At 36.7% G+C, this 22,798-nt stretch overlaps 1 protein-coding gene across 50 annotated transcripts in view; it reads left to right on the plus strand.

Annotated features, from left to right (window-relative positions):
• Positions 1-22,798, plus strand: part of SCAPER (S-phase cyclin A associated protein in the ER) — a 550,606-nt gene that overhangs the window by 25,621 nt on the left and 502,187 nt on the right. For 34 of the 50 annotated variants that reach the window (XM_078333930.1, XM_078333946.1, XM_078333937.1 and 31 more), the window contains one exon: positions 15,184-15,301. The exons of 1 other annotated variant lie outside the window; for it this stretch is intronic. In XM_078333930.1, the coding sequence (XP_078190056.1) occupies positions 15,184-15,301 (118 nt within the window). Of the gene's footprint in view, positions 1-4,787; positions 4,867-12,910; positions 12,974-15,183; positions 15,302-22,798 lie in introns of all 50 variants that reach the window. 15 more of the 50 variants (XM_078333966.1, XM_078333965.1, XM_078333968.1 and 12 more) reach the window with 2 other exon arrangements.

The following is a 22,798-nucleotide window of genomic DNA, read 5'->3' on the forward strand; positions in this document are numbered from 1 at the left end:
TCTAGAACAATTCTTCAGCCTTTCTCTTGCTTGATTGCCATTTTTGAAGATTACAGAACAGTTATTTTGAAGAATGACTCCCCAACTTAGATGATGTTTCATCATGATTAGATTCAGGTTTTGCATTTTGGGCAGGATATCACATGAATGATGATGTTTCCTTATCAGTACATCACATTAGGGGGTATATGATGTGAATTTGTCCTGCTTGTTAACTTTGATCACTTGGTTAATGTAGTGTAGTATCAAGATTTTTACTTTAAAGTTTATTTTCTCTTTTTATATTAGTAAGTAATTTGTGGAGAAGCACTTTGAGGCTTTGTAAATAGTACCTTATCAGACTGTCACTAACTAGTTTTAGAATCCATTAATGATTAACTTATTAGTTAAAGATCTATAAGGAAGAGGCTTACATTCTCTTCAGTTATCTGTCTGGACTCTAATTGTTAATTTTATTTAATGTAATCTAATATCATTATTTATTTTGATACTTAGATTGTCCCAGATTAGCCAGTGGGAGACTTTAAGCTGGCTCTTGGATATTTTTTTTTTTTTTTTTGAGACAGGGTCTCTGTTACCTAGGCAAGAGTGCAGTGGCGCAATTACAGCTCACTGCCGTCTTGACTTCCTGGGCTCAAGCGAGCCTCCTGCTCAGTCTCCTGAGTACCTGGGAACCTGGGCCAATTTTTTAAATTTTTTCTAGAGATGTGAGGGTCTCCCTATGTTTCCCAGGCTTGTCTTGAACTCCTGGACTCATGTAGTTACCCTGCCTCGGCTTCCTGAAGTGGTGGGATTACAGGTGTGAGCTGGTGTACCTAGCCAAGTCTATTTGGTACATCCATATTATTCTTGGAGCATTTCTATACTTCCTAGTATAATAAGCTGCTCTAGGTTCAGCTTGTAATTTCTGTGTTTTATTCTTTTTCTCATCTTATTACACAGGCTAGAACTTCCAGCATAAATGTTGAATGGAAGTGGTGATAGTAGTTGACATCCTTGTCTCTTTCAATTTTATACCATTAAATATGGTATAGTTTGCTAAGATTTCAAAAGTTATAAACAAATATTAAATTTTATCACATACTTTTCTTTCCATCTGTCGATGTAAATATAAGGCTTTTCTCCTTTATTCTGTTAATATTATATAATTCTGTGAATAACTGGGCTTCCTGAAGTGGGATTACAGGTGTGAGCTGGTGTACCTAGCCAAGTCTATTTGGTACATCCGAATAAAATGATAACATTTTATTATCATTCAACTAAAAATGCAGTTTCCATTGTGATTTTTTTCCTTGATCCTCGAGTTATTCAGAAATGTATTGCTTGGTGTGGTGCTGTAGCTCACACCTGTAATCCCAGCACTTTGGGAGGCTGAGGTGGGCGGATCACTTGATGCTAGGAGTTCAAGACCAGCCTGGCCAACATGGTCAAATCTGTCCCTACTAAAAATACAATAAATTAGCCAGACATGGTGGTGGGTGCCTGTAATCCCAGTTAATATTATATAATTCTGTGAATAAATTTATTAACAGATTAATAAATTCTGTGAATTACATTCATCAATTTGAAAATGTTAAATCAGCCTAGTATTCCTGAAATAAATCCAGCTGGGTTATGTTCTCTTACTTGAATTCAATTTGTACATATGTTTATGTGTGTGTGTACATACATGTATTAATGTGTGTGTATACATACGTGTGTATTTTTTTTTTTTTTTTTTGCTTTTGTCTTGAGACAGAGGCTCACTCTGTCACCCAGGCTGGAGTGCAGTGGCATGATCTCAGTTCACTGCAAACTTCACCTCCTGGGTTCAAGCAATTCTTGTGCCTCAGCCTCCTGAGTAGCTGGAATTACAGGCACGCACTACCACGCCCACTAATTTTTGTGTTTTTAGCAGAGATGGGTTTTGCCATATTGGCCAGGGTGGTCTTGAACTCCTGACCTCGGCCTACCAAAGTTTTGCTGGGATTACAGGTGTGAGCTACTGTGCTTGGCCTACGTGTGTGTGCTTGTACACATACATATATATGATTTTTACATCTTTTCTCTTAAAAGACACTGAATTGTAATTTACCTTTCTTGCATGGATCTATTAGGTTCTTATATCAGAGTTTTGCAGGCCTCATCAGATGAGTTTCTTTATTGTCTAGAAAATTTAATGTAATTTGTTGCTTAAATGATTAGGAGAATTTACCAGTGAAACCTATCTGATCGTGGATTTTCTTTTGCGGGATTCAATTTCTTTAGTAACTATTCAGATTTTCTGTTTTCTTTTATGCCAAGGTTTGGTCTTTTATGCCAAGGTTTGATCAAGGGATTTGTCTGTTTCCTGGAGATTTACAAATTTATTGCTACAATGTTATTTAATTATTATCATTATTATTTTGAGAGGCAGAGTCTCACCCTGTCACACCCAGACTGGAGTGTAGTGGCGTGATCATAGATCACTGAGACCTTGAATTCCTGGCCTCCAGGGATCCTCCTGCCTTAGTTAGCCTCCTGAGTAGCTGGGACTACAGGTAGTGCCACCATGCCTGGCTAATTTTTTTTTAACTTTGATTTTTTGTAGAGAGAGGTCTTGCTATGTTGTCCAGCCTGGTCTTGAACTCTTGGCCTCAAGCAGCAGTCCTCCTGCTTTGGCCTCCCAAAGTGCTGGGATTACAGGCATGAGCCTCAGTGATTGACCAGATACAATTTTATTTACAATATTCTTTTGTTGCCTTTTTGGTGTTTGGAGGTTTCTAGGATCTGTAGTGATATTTCTTTTCAATTCCTGATACTATTTATGCCTTGTCCTCTTTTTACTTGATTCCTCTTGACAAGGAGTGTACATTTCATGAGTGTTTTAAAATAATTCACTGTTGGTTTTATTGATTTTTCTGTATCTCACGTTAGTCTTGTATTATATTGATTTTTTGCTGTTTATTATTTCCTTTCTTTCTTGGGACTTAACATGCTGCTCTTTTACTAACTTCTTGAAATAGAGACTTAGATAATTTATTTTTAGTCTTTTTTCTTTCTTACATGTCCTTTAAAGCTATGAAGTTTCCTTTAAGCTGCATCTTGTATTAACCTGCCATCATTTTATTATCATTGAACTAAAAATACAGTTTCCATTGTGATTTTTTTCCTTGATCCTCGAGTTATTCAGAAATGTATTGCTTGGTGTGGTGCTGTAGCTCACACCTGTAATCCCAGCACTTTGGGAGGCTGAGGTGGGCGGATCACTTGATGCTAGGAGTTCAAGACCAGCCTGGCCAACATGGTGAAACCTGTCCCTACTAAAAATACAATAAATTAGCCAGGCATGGTGATGGGTGCCTGTAATCCCAGTTACTCAGGAGGCTGAAGCAGGAGAATTGCAGGAACCCAGGAAGCAGAGACTGCAGCGAGTCAAGATCGAGCTACTGGACTCCAGCCTCGGCAACAGAACGAGACTCCATCTCAAAAAAAAAAAAAAAAATAATAAAACAAATGTATTGTTTAACTTCCAAACACATGGGGATTATTCAGGTTATATTTCTTTGTACTTTCTGTACTTTGAAATTTAGTGAGACCTGAGTTATGACTAAGGATATTGACGGTTTGGAAAACATACACCTGGAAAAAATATATTTTTGCCATTGCTGAGTGCTGGGTTCTGGATATGTCAGATTGATCAGCCTTGTTAGTTATGTTGTTCAAGTCTTCTGTATGGTTACTTAGCTCTTTTGTCTACTTGTTTCACCAGCTTCTAAAAGAGTGTGTTAAAATCTTCCAAAATAATTGTGCTTTCTCTATTTCAATTTTGCTTGTACATTATTAGATATGTGCACATTTGACATTGTTATGTTTTCCTGGTTGATAAACCTTTTTCTAAAAGTATCATTATTTATATATACTCTAGCAGTATATCTTTCTATTTCTTCCTATAAGCCGGTTATTTATATATTATTATTATTTTTTTTAGTGGGCACCCTAGAGATTATAACATTTCTCTTTTCTCTCCCTCCCCCTCTCCCCCTCCCCCTTCTCTCCCTCCCCCTCTCCCCCTCCCTCTCCCTCTGTTGCCCAGGCTAAGAGTGCAGTGGAGCCATCATAGCTCACTGCAGCTTTGAAATTCTGGTCTTAGGTGATCCTCTCACCTCAGCCTCCTGAGTAGCTGGAACTATGGGTGCCACTATACCTGGCTTAAATAATTTTTTTTTTTGTAGAGACAATTGCCTAGGCTGATCTTGAACTCTGAGCCTTAAGTAATACTCCCACCTTAGTCTCCTAGAGTGTTAGGATTACAAATGTGAACTACTGTGCCTGGCCCAGCATTTCTTATTGATTTATTAGAGTCTATTATAAATTGTTACTTTTTTCACTTCATGGAGAATGTAAAGGCCTTATTACATTTTAATTCTGCTTACTCCCCTTCTACCTTTTGTGAAATTGTCATATACTTTGTTTTTCATGTCTTTAAAATTTCATAAGGTTATAGTCCTTTCATATAGTTTGTGTTCATACTCTTTTATTCATATTTTTGCCCTTTTTTGGTGTCTTCATTTGCATGCCAACCTAGATTAATATAGTGTATTAACATAGTATGATAGTATAATATAGTACATAATATAGTATAATAGTAGAATGTAGGTTTGCATGCAAATCTAGATTATTATACTATATTATACTATTAAACTAGATTAGAATACTTTTTTTGTGTGTGTGTGTTTAATAAGCATATTTTATGCTTATTAAAATGGAGAATTTACTGCCTATACGTACAAGGCTTTTTATACTAGAAAACAATAATTTTCTTTCAGTACTTTAAAGGTGCTCCACTGTTTACTGACATCATGTCTGTTGGAAAATCAGCTGAGGTTTATTTTCACTCCTTTGAAGGTAATGAGCTCTTATCCTCTCTGTACACTCTTAATATTTTCTTTGTTTCAGGTTTTCATCAGTTTTTCTGTGATATATTTATATTTGGTTTTCTTTGTATTTATCCTGCTTGGGGGTTTGTAGAGCTTCTGGGAGAATTTGACTAATACATTTTTGTCAGTTTTAAAGCCATTCCCTTTCAAATTTTTTTCTGTTCCAATTTCTCTTGTACCAGCTAAGATTTTTTTCACTATGACTCATATTTATTTTCTGTTGTGTATTCTTTTTTCCTCTGTGTTTCATGTAGATATTTCCTACTGTTGTATTTTCCAGTTCACTTACCCTTTCTTCTGCTGTATCTAGTTTGTGGTTAAACACATTTATTGAGCTCATAACCTCAGTAATATTTTATTTCTCTTCTAGAACATCCATGTGAATTTCATTTTTTGTTTTTCCTCATTTATTTTTAATTTTCAAAATACGTACTTTTAATGAAAAGGTATATCATATAGCTTTTAAGAATCTGTGTAATATTTTGCTCATAAAAATGCAAATTGTGCTAGGTGTGGTGGCTCACACCTATAATCCCAGCACTTTGGGAAGCCAAGGTCACTTGAGGTCAGGTCAGGAGTTTGAGACCAGCTTGGCCACATGGTGAAGCCCCATCTCTACTAAAAATACAAAAACTACCGGGGCATAGTGGTGTACACCTATAGTCCCAGCTACTCGGGAGGCTGAGGGAGGAAAATTCTTGAAGCTGGGAGGTGGAGGTTTCAGTGAGCCAAGATAGCGCCACTGCAGTCCAGTTTGGGTGACAGAGCGAGACTTCAGCTTGGGTGACAGAGCGAGACTCCGTCTCAAAAAAAGAAAAATGCAAATTGTAATACATAAAGCCAGCAGTTCCTTGGATTTGGTAATTAGTTACCAATTCCCATTCAGATCCCCTCCTGCCCTCGTTTCCCAGGTGACTGTGTTTTTAAAAAACTTCTTTTCTTTTTCTTTTTTTTTTTTTTTTGAGACAGAGTTTCGCTCTTGCTACCCAGGCTGGAGTGCAATGGCGCGATCTCTGCTCACCACAACCTCCGCCTACTGGGTTCAGGCAATTCTCCTGCCTCAGCCTCCTGAGTAGCTGGGATTACAGGCACGCGCCACCATGCCCAGCTTATTGTTTGTATTTTTAGTAGAGATGGGGTTTCACCATGTTGACCAGGATGGTCTCGATCTCTTGACCTCATGATCCACCTGCCTCGGCCTCCCAATGTGCTGGGATTACAGGCTTGAGCCACCGTGCCAGCCTCTTATTTTCATTTTTAATTAGTTTTTTAATGGATATTTTCACATATTTCTGCATGGCAGTTATTTACTGTTTTCACTTTGAAGGTATTATTTTATTGACTTGCATTTATTTCTTATAGAAAGTCACTTGTAAGTTTTATTCTTATTGAGGTTATTTGTGACTACTTCTAAGGCCTTTTTTTCCCCTTTGGTTGTCAGTACTTTTAACCTTAATATGCCTATAGTTTGTCTTTGTATTTTACCTTCTTATTTAAAAAATTCACAATTTTATTCATAATACCTATTGATTTGTGGTATGATCTGTTTTTGTTAATTTTGGAAAGTTCCCAGCCTTTCTGTGCTCTAATCCCATTTTCTGTTTCTCTTTTCCTTAGATTTCAGTTTTTGCTTCTATGTTTGACCTTTTTAAAAATTTCTTATGTTTCTTTTGCTCTTTTCTATTTTGTTCTGTTTTCATTCTCGGTATTTTAGTCTAATTCATTAATTTCTTGTTAAAGCCATTCATTGAGTTACTAATTTCAGTTTTTCTATTTTTAGGTTTTACAATTTCTACTTGATTCTTTTAAGGAATCTAGTTTTCTGTAGAAAATTTTAATCCTTTTATTTTCAGGTCATATTAATTAGAGGTATTTTAAAATCGCTTTCTGATGACATTGCTTGTCTCATGTGTAGGTATATTCCCAGTTTTTATATTTTTTCTTGGTTTTTAGTCTTTGGACTTGTTTTCTAGTATCCCCAGTAAGAATTTATTTTATTTTGTTGCTGTATAAGAGATGTACATAATTTGGGGGGTACATGTGATAATTGAATACAGTCATATAATTTGTTAAGATCAAATTAGTATACTTGGTTATATCATCAACCTGAATATGTCTTTTTATACTAGAAACATTCAAATTATTCTCTTTTAGCCATTTTGAAATGTATAGAAAAGTATTATAACTATAGTCACCCCACTGATATATCTAACACTAGATCTTGTTTTTTCTCTCCAACCATATATTTATACCCATGAATCAATTCTTTTTATTCCCTCCCACTCCACCTCCACTACCTTTTCTGGCCTTGGGTAACTACCAGTCTACTCTCTATCTTTATGAGATCCACTTTTTTAGCTCCAACATATGAGGGAGAACTTGGGATAGTTCTCTTTCTGTGTCTGGCTTATTTAATGACCTCCAGTTCCATTTATGTTGTTGCAAATGACAGGATTTCATTCTTTTTCATGGCTGAATGATACTCAGTTTTGTATATCTAATACATTTTCTTTATTCATTTGTTGATGGACACTTAGGTTGATTCCATAAATGTGAATAGTGATGCAATAAACGTGGGGTACAGCTATCTTTTTGATATATTAGTTTCCTTTATTTTGGATATATACCCAGTAGTGGAATTACTGGATCATATGGTTGTTTTATTTTTAGTTTTTTTTTTTTTTGAGGAACTTTGTACTGTTCTCTATAATGGCATACTAATTTTCATTTCCACCAGTAGTGTACTAGGGTGCCCCTTTTTCCACATCCTTGGTAGCATATTATTTCCTGTCTTTTGATAAAAACCATTTTAACTGGGGGAGATGATAGTTCATTGTAGTTTTGATTTGCATTTCTGTGGTGATTAGCGATGTGTCTTTTTTCATATATCTGTTGGCCATTTTGTATATCTTCCTTTGAGAAATGTCTATTTAGATCTTTTGCTCATCTTTAATTTGGATTATTTGTTTTTTGCTAGTGAGTTGTTGGAGCTCCTCATATGTTCTCGTTATCAATCTCTTATTTGATGGGTAGTTTCCACATATTTTCTCCTATTCTGTGGATTGTCTCTTTGTTGATTGTTTCCTTTTCTGTGCAGAAGTCTTTTAGTTATAATATAGTCCCGTTTGTGTTTTTGTTCTTGTTGCCTATGCTTTTGAGATCTTACACAAAATTTTTTTTTACCAAAACCTGGAGCATTTCTCTTAAGTTTTCTTTTAGTAGTTTCATAGTTTCAGATCTCACATTAAAGTTTTTAATCCATTTTGATTTGATTTTTGTGTATGGTGAGAGAGAGGAATCTAGTTTTATTCTTTTGCATAAAGTTATCCAGTTTTCCCAGTACCGTTTATTGAATAGGGTGTTCTTTCTCTGGTGTATGTTCCTGTCAACGTTGTCAAAGATTAGTTGGCTGTAATTGCATGAATTTATTTCTGGGTCTCTATTCTGTTCCATTGGTCTGTGTGTTTGTTTTTATGCTAGTACCATGCTGATTTTGTTACTGTAGTTAGGTACTGTGATGTCTCCAGCTTTATTCTTTTTGCTTAGGTTTGTTTTGGCTATTTGGAGTATTTTGTCGTTTCATATAAATTTTAGGATTTTTCTGTTTCTGTAAAGAACATCATTGATATTTTGATAATGGATTACATTGAATCTGTAAATGGCTTTGGGTAGTATTGTTGTTTTTATAGTATTCTTCCATTGAACGAGCATGAAATATCTTTCCATTTTTTATATTCTCCTCATTCTCTTTCATCAATGTATTACAAGTTTCCTTGTCTAGATCTTTCACTTGTTTGGTTAAATTGATTCCAAGATACTTTATATTCTTTGTAGCTATTGTAAATGGGATTGCTTTCTTGATTTTCTTTTTTGGCTTGTTCACTGTTGGTTTTTCCATGTTGATTTTGTATCCTGTACCTTTACTGAATTTGTTAATCAGTTCTAACAGATTTTGGTGGAGTCTTTAGGTTTTCTTTTTTTTTTCTTTCTTTTTTTTTTTTTTTTGCGACAAGGTCTCACTCTGTCACCCAGGCTGGAGTTCAATGGTGCAATCATAGCTCACTGCAGCCTTGAACTCCAAGACTCAAGCGATTCTCCTGCCTCTGCCTCCCAAAATGCTAGGATTACAGGTGTAAGCCACCACACCTGGCTGTCTTTATCTTTTTCTAAATAAAAGGTGTCATCTGCGAAGGAGGCTAATTGGACTTTTTCCTTTCCAATTTGGATGGCCTTTATGTTTCAATAACCAGAAGGGGTACCAACAGATTAGTAGCTTATTTGTTGTTCACTTAATAGTTCATTGTAGGTATTCAGCATGTGACCTTTCACATGTTGATGGGACTGAATTTATTGTTATCTTTTGACTCCATCATTCTTTAGAGAGTCCTACTAGGTTCTGTTCATCTGGCCAGTAAGTGGGGAATTGAGGGAAAGAGCATAGTCAATGATACAGGAGACTTTTAAAAAGATAAACCAGGCCTGGAATTAGCTTATCTAATTTTCCCCTATATTCTAGCACGCAGAACTTAGTCACATGGCCATCTGTCTGCAAGAAAGACTGAAAGGTGTCTACCTTTGTGACAGGAAAGAAAGCAAGTGGTTTTGGTGCATATGGTAGTCTCTGTCATGGAGACTTATACAGTATTAATAATTTAGGTTTGAGATGATGATAGCTTGGACTAGGGCAGTGGTAGTGGATTTACATTCTCCAGTTGTGTTTAGGAGATAGACTCGATAAGACTTGATATATTATTTAGGATTTAGGCTAGTGAGCTATAACAGAGACTCCGGAACAGAGTAGCTCATGCAAGATAGAAGTTGTTTCCCCCTTATAATAGTGTAGCCATCCTTAGTTCATCTGTGGTTTTACCTTTAGATGGTGTGAAATATCGGTAAAAACTGATAAAGTTATCATAAATGATTGAACAGGATTCCAGCTTATCTTTCTATTAGGGACGTCGTACTAGTTACATGGTTTCTCAGGTAAGCTTAATGAGTAATCTTGTCTTCGTACTACCCAAAATATTAGGGGCTTTAGTAGTGGGAATTGAAAAGAAAGGTTCTTCTCTGAATTATTCAGAAAGATGAAAAACATTGGAAAAAAGATAAAGGAATTTCATTTTATGGGCAAGTAGTGGTATGAATGGATATTGAGGAACTTGTATAAAGTAGAAAGTTTTGTGGAGGCAGATCCATGGACATTTAGTAAATAGCACTTGTAACTTTTTCAAGATTATGGGGAAAATTGTTAAAATGGAAATTATTTAGATTTTTTAAACCTAAGAGAAGTTTCTTTCTCTGAGAGCAAGTCTTAGAAGTACCTAGCCTCTTTGGTGACTATTCTAAACTTAGATTATGTACTGTAATATTTTAACATAACACTTCCACTCAGGACTCATATTGATACTTTTAATTGAAACGTTAAGCGTTTGAACAGGCCTCTGTCAAAGCTCCATACAGCACTAGGTGGCACACTGTGACTTTGGATGAAAATACTCCTGTAAGAAAAGAACCTAGGTTTAAAAAAACACTGTTTGATATAGACATCTATTTTATGAAATATCTTAGAACCGTTTATTGCATTTTAAACCCTGATACAGAGATTAAAATGCTTAAAACTATTTTATTTACATTACTACTGACATTTTTATAAGAATTGGATTACTAAAAATCATTAGAATTTCTGAGTTTTTACTGAAAGGAGTCCATTCAGCATATATTACAAAAAGCATCTGTGCTTTACAATGAAAACTGTTTTTCAATCAGATCTTGTAGTAAGATGAGTGGTTATAATGTTTTTGCTTATTAAGTATCGGAATTAAGAATAAAATCAAAGTCTTCAGCTAGTGGCTTTTTCTTTGAATGTGTGTCTATGTATATATGCTAAATACAAAAGAGCCAACTTGGTAAAATTCATAGTAGAGCTGAAATGTTTATGGAAGTAAAGAATATTAGATTTGAAGTTTTCTGGTCTAGTGTTAACAACATTGTGATTTTGTGATTATTCATTTTAGTTTTTGGAAACTCATTACTTTGTGAGGACTCTTGGCTTAGAATATAACATATGGCATAGTGAATTTTATGACCTGATACACACACACACATGCACATACACACACAGGATGTTCTGTGATTGTGTAAGGGAATTATCTGAAATAGAGCTGAAAAGTAGGCCATCTATTTATACTTGTTCATTTGTCATGGAAGGAATAGTGGTACTCTTGGTTAAAACAATGCTTAGGTAACCTAAATGATAGATGCCACTGTAAGTAAGTTAGATAGAACTGACCAACGCGTAATGGGAGATGTGCTTAAGTTAAAGAGGAGGTTTTATGGTTTTACATTGATTGCAAAGCATGGGAATGAGAAGAAAAGTGACTTTTGCAAATCTAGAGGACACTGAATGGGATTTGGACAGTGATCACAGACAAATGAGTTTCAGTGAAAGCTTAATGAGTCAGGTAAGTAGATGACACATGGATATTCAGGGTAAGGTCAGAGGAATGAAGGAATATGGGTAGAGATGTTTATGTTAAAGATGTGAAAAGTGACAAGTTCTGGAGGGGAAAATTTGAGTTAGACTCTCATCACAGAGAATTAGAGTAGAAGGACAGAGTCTTTGTTTTCCTAGTAGTTTGGATATTAGTTGATTAGTTCATTTATTTCTGTACCGAAACCTGATTCCTGTCACTCACAGATTTAGCACCGATTGTCGTTCCCTCTTTCCTACCATAACACAATTTCTCTCTCTACTGGATCATTCCCATCAGCATGAAAGTATGATATACTATCACTGATCTTTTTTTTTTTTTGAGATGGAGTCTTGCTTTTTTGCCAGGCTGGAGTGCAGTGGCACAATCTTGGCTCACTGCAACCTCTACTTCCCAGTTTCAAGCAATTCCCCTGCCTCAGCCTCCTGCGTAGCTGGGACTACAGGCATGCACCACCACGCCCAACTAATTTTTTTATTTTAGTAGAGACAGGGTTTCACCATGTTGGCCAGATGGTCTCCGTCTCCTGACCTCATATCACTCATCTTAAAAATCCATTCTGTTTATTTTTTTGTTCTTTTTTATGGCAAAACTCAAAGTATCTTAATACTATCTCCATTTTCTCATCATTCTGTTTTGAAACTTTTTCAGACAGAATTTTGACCCTACTATTTCACTAAATAGGCAATACATTACCAATTTATTAGAGTTTATTATAAATGATTACTTTTATTGCTTCCTGGATAATGCAAGGCTGTCAGTCTCACTGCTGTTGCTTTAAAGGTAGTGAGTTGATTTTTCCCTCTCCTTTGTACTCGTAGGATTTTTCTCTTTGTTTCAGGGTATCATCAGTTTTTCTATGATCTGCTTAAGTGAGGTTTTCTTTGTATTTATCCTCTTTGGAGTTTGTAGAGCTTCTGGGATAATAGGGCTAATATCTTTTTCTCAGCTTTATTTTATGCTGTCAAAGACATTAATGGGACAATTGGTGAAATTTAAATGCTGTAGTTTAAATAATAATTCTGTATCAGTGATAATTTCCTGATTTTGATAGTTGTAGTACAGCTATATAAGAGAGTGTCCTTAAAACATAAAATACATAGTGAATTATTTACTAGCAAGGGAGTATACCTGCAGATTATTCTCAAATGCTTCAGGAAAAAATGTGAGGGTATGCTCGGTATTCTTTGTGTTGATTTATAACTTTTAAGTAATTTGAATTTATTTCAGAATAACAAGTAGTAAATATCTGTTTATCTCACTATTGGCTTATTTGTTTGCATAGTGACTATGGCTGCTTCACAGAAAATGGCAAAACTGAGTAGTTGTCACAGAGATGTTATGGCCTGCAAAGCCTATGATAAAAAAGTATTTTTTATCTGACCCTTTGTAGAAAATTTTTGTTGACCCTTGCTCTAGAGAATACTATAGTGACTTTTTTTTCTTTCTCTGAAGTCATGCTACTCATTAATTTCCTTCATTTGAGAATAATATGTTTTTTCTTCACATATCTCCCAAAAGGATAACAATCAGCCAGTAGGTGGGGAGAATCCAAAATGGAAGGCAAATAGTAACATCTCCCAGGTAAAGATGAGAACTTATTACATGATTTTGGCAAACAGTACTTTGGCTATTGTAAGGCTAAAGATAAGAACTATATATAAATGCTGTAACGTAGTTAATAAATGTGTTTCTTTTAGGAGTATGGGTTAGCAATTCTGAAACTGAACAGATAATAGATTGTAGATAATGAAAGCTGGGGTTCTTATGTTAGAGAAAGAAGTTTCAAACAAGCAAAGAGAAGGGCTGAAGCGAACCTTGTGGCATAGGATTGAGATCAATCAGTATAAACTCACGATTTCTAATATCTGTATACAGCTAGATCCAGATGTGCGTATTGTGGGTTAGGGTGCATTCATATAAGTTCCTTTTATCTTTCTGTGAGTTGACTAAATGGTTTTTATGATGTGATGTTGCTGGGGTACTGGCATGGTAGCAGTTTTTCAGGGGCTCAGCTAGACTGGAATGCCCAAAATGGCTCACTCACACAATGGGCAGAGGATTCTGTCTGTCTTCTGGGAGTTCAGCTAGGCCCTGTCAACCAGAATGCTGCCTATGTGTGGTCTCTCTACTTGTGGCTTGGGCTTCTCTTAGCCTGACAGCTGGATTTTAAGAGTGACTACCCCAAGAAAGAGCATTCTAAGAGACTCAGGTGGAAGCTGCAAAGCTTCTGATGACCTGATCTCAGAAGTTATGCCATGTCCTTTCTGCCTCATTTTATTGGTCAGAGAGCAAGTCACAGAGACATATTCAAGGGGAGTGGATTACACTAGGGCATGAACATCAGCAGGTGTGGTTTACTGGGGTCAAGGGGGACATCTTTGGAGACTACCTGCCATGCTTGTTAATTCATATATTATTTTTTACTCTTTTTTTTTTTTTTTGAGATGGAGTTTTGCTCTTGTTACCCAGGCTGGAGTGCAATGGTGCGATCTTGGCTCACCGCAACCTCTGCCTCCTGGGTTCAGGCAATTCTCCTGCCTCAGCCTCCTGAGTAGCTGGGATTACAGGCACGCGCCACCATGCCCAGCTAATTTTTTTGTGTTTTTAGTAGAGATGGGGTTTCACCATGTTGACCAGGATGGTCTCGATCTCTTGACCTCGTGATCCACCCACCTCGGCCTCCCAAAGTGCTGGGATTACAGGCGTAAGCCACCGCGCCCGACTTATTTTTTACTCTTACATGTTTGCTTCATTTACTTGGATTGTTAGCTCTTTGAGGACAAGCACAATACTCTGTATTTTTTTGTATTCTCCTCAGGCTCTTATTTGATGCGTTTTACATAGTAATTGCCTCGTTAAATGTATTGTGCCTTAGGATTCCAGGAATGCTGAAAGTCTAGGCTGGCAAGAACTGTAAGAGGGCATGGAGGCACCTACTGATTGGACTGGGATTTTGGACTGGCCCAGTGGTGAACTTGTTTCACAAAGAGGCAGGTTGCCCACACAGATTTAAGGTTTAGATAAGGAGGCTGTATCCTCATGTTTGTATGGGTGTTTTATGATCTCTTTCTTCTCATAGATTCTTGGCTTATAAAAACAGATTATTTTGATATTCATTAGTGTGGAAGCAATTTCCTTTATTTTACTGGACCTGGCTCCTAGCTGGCACAGGGTCTTGGTGGGGCTGAACCTGTAGGCTAGTGTTTTTAGGCCAGGAGGGGTTGGAGCAAGCAGGAAATTACACATGTGTGTACAGTAGTTTGAGTTTTAAAAATTGCAATTTAAATCTATCTTTTAACAGCAGTTATTATTTGAATTCTAATAACTTAGAGATAAAATTATATAGCTAACAACTAAATGTTGATTTACTTTAGCAAGATCTCTAGAGAATAAAAAAAGGATTTTCCAAAATATTTTATGCTAAAGAATCTTTTTGGGGAAGTTCATAGCATGTTTGTAAAAACTGGTCTCTTTTACATTTGGACCTGTTGATAAGTAAGGGATGGTGCTGATACTAGTCCACAGCATGTTTGTGCTCTTTAGGCCACTTTTTCAGACCTTAGATTATATTTGTCATTGAAATAGCTTCCTTTTTAGAGTTGTAGAACTCAGTGTTTTTAGACCTAAAAAAGACTTGTGACTTTGTTTTCTCTGCTTAACTACCCACCAAATCCTAAATTAGTTTTAAGTGTTTTCTTTCTGAGAAAAATATGAGAACTAATGACTTTGTTAAATACATTATATATTTTGACTAATATCTAATTAATAAATACCATCTTTTCCATATATAGGCTTCATTCCAGCGCTCCAATAGTCATGACAAAGTAAGGAGAATAGTTGCAGAGGAGGGTCGTACAGCAAGAAACCTAATAGCTTGGAGTGTTCCACTAGAAAGCAAAGATGATGACGGTATGTATTTAAAAAATTAGTTTCATTTTTGTGGTAAATAAGAAGGATGTACTTAGTCCTAAATAGATAGACTGAAAACTGTTTGCAGTTAGACCTCTTGGGCTGATTAGTATATGTTAAGTAAGAAATAATTTTTTATTGCTTTTATATACACATGGCTTTATAAAAGCCTTATTGTTGTTTTACTTTTTCAGATAGTAATGAAATTTGAAATTGGGTTTGTTGTGTTATTATGACCGACAGATTAGGGCTTTTTAAAGCGATAAGAGATTTAGTGATATGATTAGGCTTTCTCTCTCCTACCCAAATCTCACCTTGAATTATAATCCCCATAATCCCTACGTGTCAAGGGAGAGATCAGGTGGAGGTAATTGGATCACGGGGGTGGTTTCTCCCACGCTGTTCTCATGATAGTGAGTGAGTTCTCATGAGATCTGATGGTTTTATAAGGGACTCTTTCCCCTTCACTTGGCACTTCTTCCTGCTGCCTTGTAAAGAAGGTGCCTTGCTTGCCCTTCTCCTTCCACCATGATTGCAAGTTTCCTGAGGTCCCCTAAACCATGCTGAACAATGAGTCATGCTGAACTACGAACTCTTTCCTTTATAAATTACCCAGCCTCAGGCAGTTCTTTATAAGCAGTATGGAAATGGACTACTATATTTGGGGTTTTCTTATATTAAATTCTTATAAAAATAAAAAGTTTTAAAAAAGTCATCATATTTACCATAATTAGGTGCAATTTAATTTAATATTTTAAAAAATAGAAGTTTTTTTAGTTATCTTTATTATTATGTGAACTGGAAAAAAAAAATCTTCTCTCCCCTTCCTTTAATGGCTAGAGGCAGTGTGAGGCCCCTGTTTCTGGGGCTGTTGAAGACTGGTTAGAGATACAGAGGACAGGAGGTCTCACTCACTTTGAAATTTGTTACCGGAGATCTCACTTTGAAATTTTCTGAGGGCTTGTAGAATATTCCTCACAGTTGGGTTTGTCTGATGTCTTTTCATGACTAGATTCAGGTATGTGTTTTTAGTAGGAATTCTATAGAAATGATGTGTCCTTTTCAGTTATCAGAGGAAGTTCATGTTAACTGTCTCATTACTAGTTAAGCTTAATCAACTGCTTAAAGTGGTGTCTGCAAAATTTCTCTACTGTAAAGTAACTAATTTTTACCTGTGTAACTGATGAATAATTTGCAGTAAGATAGTTTGAAATTATGAAAATATCCTGTTTTTTGTTGAGACAGTATACTTACAGCTTTTAGCTTCTATTGATAATCCTTGGTTACGTTACTCCTCTGGTGGTTGCACAGTGGTGATTTGTTAATGCCATCATTCCTTCTGCATTTGTTAGCCTTATAATGTGAGGAAGAGCTTTACTGTCTCCTCTTTATTTTTATGTATGTGTGTATTTATATTTTCAATTTGTGTGGACTCATGGCTTCTTACGGTATTTAATGAGCTACATTTACTCTAATTTGATGCTCAAATTGTTCTTGATTTTTTAAGTGAGAGATGCTTTAACTTGGCTCTTGTTCCTTTTGACATGTTCTAATAATGTTTCCATTCTTTGAGAGCATCTTTATACAAGGTATTTCAAACTAAACAAGCATTCACCTATTTTTTTCTCTTAAATTTATATTTAAATTTTATTTAAAATTTTCTTAAAAATTTTGAAAAATCTTTATCTTCTTTACAGTTGGTCCTCTGATCCATTTGTAGTCTATTCTTACATACAGTGTGTGGTGTGGATCTAATTTTATCTTTTACCTTAGAGCTAACAAGTTGCCTCAGTATAACTTATTATAATGTTTATCTTTGCCCCAGTTACTTCACATTCTACCTTTCTGTAGAGGGAATTTCCATATATAATTGTATCCCATTCTACTAGTTTGCTTACCTAATTCATGAGTGAGTGCCATACTATTTTAATTATGGAGGCATTAAAGTATTTTAAAATGCCTGCTTGGACCTGTCTTCCTCTGTAGCTTTTCTTTCTCAGTTTTTCTAGCTCTTTTTAGAGAGCAGTTACTTTGAATCACAAAAACTATCAAATAAAGGGGAAATTGGATTTGTCTTTGAAATTCAGCTTCTTAACAGTGAATCTTTCCACAAAGATCTTACTATTAGTTTATTTCTTTGATAAAAGTACATATCAACATGATTTATTGCAAAAGTAAAAACAAAAATATTTTGTGGTTGCTATATATTATAAATATTTTTATATGAAGTTGTAATCTCTCATTTTCTATGGGTTATTCTGAACACAAAATAGTACAAAGTTGTTTCTATTAAAGTTGTTCCTATTCAAAAACCATAAAAGGAAAGAAAATATAATAAACATCTATATATAACCTGATTTTTCATATAAGAACATAAATAATTGGCCAGTACAATTTTAAAGCTTCATTTGTGACTATTGTAACATAATAAAACTGTAAGCCAGGCCAGTGCGGTGGCTCACGCCTGTAATCCTAGCACTTTGGGAGGCCGAAGTGGGTGGATTGTCTGAGCTTAGGAGTTTGAGACCAGCCTGGACAACATGGTAAAACCCTGTCTCTGCTAAAATACAAAAAAAATTATCTGAGTGTGGTGGTGGGCACCTGTAATCCCAGCTACTGGGGAGGCTGAGACAGGAGAATAGCTTGAACCTGGGAGGCAAAGGTTGCAGTGAGTTGAGATCATGCCACTGCACTCCAGCCTAGGTGACAGAGTGAGACTCCATCTCAAAACAAACAAACAAACAAAAAACCTGTAAGCACAGATAATTAGAACTTTCTAAATATCTGTGGTAATGATGGCAAAAGAAGAATGTTAACATTTATAATTTTTTTTTTTTTTTTTTTTAATTTTTTATTGGATTATAGGTTTTGGGGTACATGAGCAGAGCATGCAAGACAGTTGCGTAGGTACACACATGGCAGTGTGCTTTGCTTTTCTTCTCCCCTTCACCCACATTTGGCATTTCTCCCCAGGCTATCCCTCCCCACCTCCCCCTCCCACTGGCCCTCCCCTTTTCCCCCCAATAGACCCCAGTGTTTAGTACTCCCCTCCCTGTGTCCATGTGTTCTCATTTTTCATCACCCACCTATGAGTGAGAATATGCGGTGTTTCATTTTCTGTTCTTGTGTCAGTTTGCTGAGGATGATGTTTTCCAGATTCATCCATGTCCCTACAAACGACATGAACTCATCATTTCTGATTGCTGCATAATATTCCATGGTGTATATGTGCCACATTTTTCCAATCCAGTCTATTATCAATGGGCATTTGGGTTGATTCCAGGTCTTTGCTATTGTAAACAGTGCTGCAATGAACATTCGTGTACATGTGTCCTTATAGTAGAACGATTTATAGTCTTTTGGATATATACCCAGTAATGGGATTGCTGGGTCAAATGGAATTTCTATTTCTAAGGCCTTGAGAAATCGCCACACTGTCTTCCACAATGGTTGAACTAATTTACACTCCCACCAACAGTGTAAAAGTGTTCCTTTTTCTCCACATCCTCTCCAACATCTGTTGTCTCCAGATTTTTTAATGATCGCCATTCTAACTGGCGTGAGATGGTATCTCAATGTGGTTTTGATTTGCATCTCTCTGATGACCAGTGACGATGAGCATTTTTTCATATGATTGTTGGCCTCATATATGTCTTCTTTCGTAAAGTATCTGTTCATATCCTTTGCCCACTTTTGAATGGGCTTGTTTGTTTTTGTCCTGTAAATCTGCTTGAGTTGTTTGTAAATTCTGGATATCAGCCCTTTGTCAGATGGGTAGACTGCGAAAATTTTTTCCCATTCTGTTGGTTGCCGATCCACTCTAGTGACTGTTTCTTTTGCCGTGCAGAAGCTGTGGAGTTTCATTAGGTCCCATTTGTCTATTTTGGCTTTTGTTGCCAATGCTCTTGGTGTTTTGTTCATGAAGTCCTTGCCTACTCCTATGTCCTGGATAGTTTTGCCTAGATTTCCTTCTAGGGTTTTTATGGTGCCAGGTCTTATGTTTAAGTCTTTAATCCATCTGGAGTTAATTTTAGTGTAAGGTGTCAGGAAGGGGTCCAGTTTCTGCTTTCTGCACATGGCTAGCCAGTTTTCCCAACACCATTTGTTAAACATGGAATCCTTGCCCCATTGCTTGTTTTTGTCAGGTTTATCAAAGATTGTATAGTTGTATGTATGTTGTGTTGCCTCCGGTGCCTCTGTTTTGTTCCATTGGTCTATATCTCTGTTTTGGTACCAGTACCATGCTGTTTTGATTACTGTAGCCTTGTAGTATAGTTTGAAATCCGGTAGTGTGATGCCCCCCGCTGTGTTCTTTTTGCTTAGAATTGACTTGGCTATGCGGGCTCTCTTTTGGTTCCATATGAAGTTCATGGTGGTTTTTTCCAGTTCTGTGAAGAAAGTCAATGGTAGCTTGATGGGGATAGCGTTGATTCTGTAAATTACTTTGGGCAGTATAGCCATTTTCACGATATTAATTCTTCCTAACCATGAACATGGAATGTTTCTCCATCTGTTTGTGTCCTCTCTGATTTCGTTGAGCAGTGGTTTGTAGTTCTCCTTGAAGAGGTCCCTTACGTTCCTTGTGAGTTGTATTCCAAGGTATTTTATTCTTTTTGTAGCAATTGCGAATGGCAGTTCGCTCTTGATTTGGCTTTCTTTAAGTCTGTTATTGGTGTAGACGAATGCTTGTGATTTTTGCACATTGATTTTATATCCTGAGACTTTGCTGAAGTTGTTTATCAGTTTCAGGAGTTTTTGGGCTGAGGCGATGGGGTCTTCTAGGTATACTATCATGTCGTCTGCAAATAGAGACAATTTGGCTTCCACCTTTCCTATTTGAATACCCTTTATTTCTTTTTCTTGCCTGATTGCTCTGGCTAGAACTTCCAGTACTATATTGAATAGGAGTGGTGAGAGAGGGCATCCTTGTCTAGTACCAGATTTCAAAGGGAATGCTTCCAGTTTTTGCCCATTCAGTATGATATTGGCTGTTGGTTTGTCATAAATAGCTTTTATTACTTTGAGATACGTTCCATCGATACCGAGTTTATTGAGGGTTTTTAGCATAAAGGGCTGTTGAATTTTGTCAAATGCCTTCTCTGCGTCAATTGAGATAATCATGTGGTTTTTGTTTTTGGTTCTGTTTATGTGGTGAATTACGTTGATAGACTTGCGTATGTTGAACCAGCCTTGCATCCCTGGGATGAATCCTACTTGATCATGATGAATAAGTTTTTTGATTTGCTGTTGCAATCGGCTTGCCAATATTTTATTGAAGATTTTTGCATCTATGTTCATCATGGATATTGGCCTGAAGTTTTCTTTTCTTGTTGGGTCTCTGCCGGGTTTTGGTATCAGGATGATGTTGGTCTCATAAAATGATTTGGGAAGGATTCCCTCTTTTTGGATTGTTTGAAATAATTTTAGAAGGAATGGTACCAGCTCCTCCTTGTGTGTCTGGTAGAATTCGGCTGTGAACCCATCTGGACCTGGGCTTTTTTTGTGAGGTAGGCTCTTAATTGCTGCCTCAACTTCAGACCTTGTTATTGGTCTATTCATAGTTTCAGCTTCCTCCTGGTTTAGGCTTGGGAGGACACAGGAGTCCAGGAATTTATCCATTTCTTCCAGGTTTACTAGTTTATGTGCATAGAGTTGTTTGTAATATTCTCTGATGATGGTTTGAATTTCTGTGGAATCTGCGGTGATTTCCCCTTTATCATTTTTTATTGCATCTATTTGGTTGTTCTCTCTTTTCTTTTTAATCAATCTGGCTAGTGGTCTGTCTATTTTGTTGATCTTTTCAAAAAACCAGCTCTTGGATTTATTGATTTTTTGAAGGGTTTTTCGTGTCTCAATCTCCTTCAGCTCAGCTCTGATCTTAGTAATTTCTTGTCTTCTGCTGGGTTTTGAGTTTTTTTGATCTTGCTCCTCTAGCTCTTTCAATTTTGACGATAGGGTGTCAATTTTGGATCTCTCCATTCTCCTCATATGGGCACTTATTGCTATATACTTTCCTCTAGAGACTGCTTTAAATGTGTCCCAGAGGTTCTGGCACGTTGTGTCTTCATTCTCATTGGTTTCGAAGAACTTCTTTATTTCTGCCTTCATTTCGTTGTTTACCCAGTCAACATTCAAGAGCCAGTTGTTCAGTTTCCATGAAGCTGTGCGGTTCTGGGTTGGTTTCTGAATTCTGAGTTCTAACTTGATTGCACTATGGTCTGAGAGGCTGTTTGTTATGATTTCAGTTGTTTTGCATTTGTTGAGCAGTGCTTTACTTCCAATTATGTGGTCAATTTTAGAGTAGGTGTGATGTGGTGCTGAGAAGAATGTGTATTCTGTGGATTTGGGGTGGAGAGTTCTGTAAATGTCCACCAGGTTTGCTTGCTCCAGGTCTGAGTTCAAGCCCTGGGTATCCTTGTTGATTTTCTGTCTGGTTGATCTGTCTAGTATTGACAGTGGAGTGTTAAAGTCTCCCACTATTATTGTGTGGGAGTCTAAGTCCTTCTGTAAGTCATTAAGAACTTGCCTTATGTATCTGGGTGCTCCTGCGTTGGGTCCATATATGTTTAGGATCGTTAGCTCTTCTTGTTGTATTGATCCTTTTACCATTATGTAATGGCCTTGTTTGTCTCTTTTGATCTTTGTTGCTTTAAAGTCTATTTTATCAGAGATGAGAATTGCAACTCCTGCTTTTTTTTGCTTTCCATTAGCTTGGTAAATCTTCCTCCATCCCTTTATTTTGAGCCTTTGTGTATCCTTGCATGTGAGATGGGTTTCCTGGATACAGCACACTGATGGGTTTTGGATTTTTATCCAATTTGCCAGTCTGTGTCTTTTGATTGGTGCATTTAGTCCATTTACATTTAGGGTTAATATTGTTATGTGTGAATTTGATACTGCCATTTTGATTCTAAGTGGCTGTTTTGCCTGTTAGTTGTTGTAGATTCTTCATTATGTTGAAGCTCTTTAGCATTCAGTGTGATTTTGGAATGGCTGGTACTGATTGATCCTTTCTATGTGTAGTGCCTCTTTTAGGAGCTCTTGTAAAGCAGGCCTGGTGGTGACAAAATCTCTGAGTACTTGCTTGTTCGCAAAGGATTTTATTCTTCCTTCACTTCTGAAGCTCAGTTTGGCTGGATATGAAATTCTGGGTTGAAAGTTCTTTTCTTTAAGAATGTTGAATATTGGCCCCCACTCTCTTCTGGCTTGTAGTGTTTCTGCCGAGAGATCTGCTGTGAGTCTGATGGGCTTCCCTTTGTGGGTGACCCAACCTTTCTCTCTGGCTGCCCTTAGTATTCTCTCCTTTATTTCAACCCTGTTGAATCTGACGATTATGTGCCTTGGGGTTGCTCTTCTTGCGGAATATCTTTGTGGTGTTCTCTGTATTTCCTGCAATTGAGTGTTGGCTTGTCTTGCTAGGTGGGGGAAATTTTCCTGGATGATGTCCTGAAGAGTATTTTCCAGCTGGGATTCATTCTCTTCGTCCCCTTCTGGTAC

The sequence above is a fragment of the Callithrix jacchus genome, chromosome 8 (genome assembly GCF_049354715.1).
Source record: "Callithrix jacchus isolate 240 chromosome 8, calJac240_pri, whole genome shotgun sequence".
Classification (NCBI taxonomy): Eukaryota; Metazoa; Chordata; class Mammalia; order Primates; family Cebidae; genus Callithrix; species Callithrix jacchus.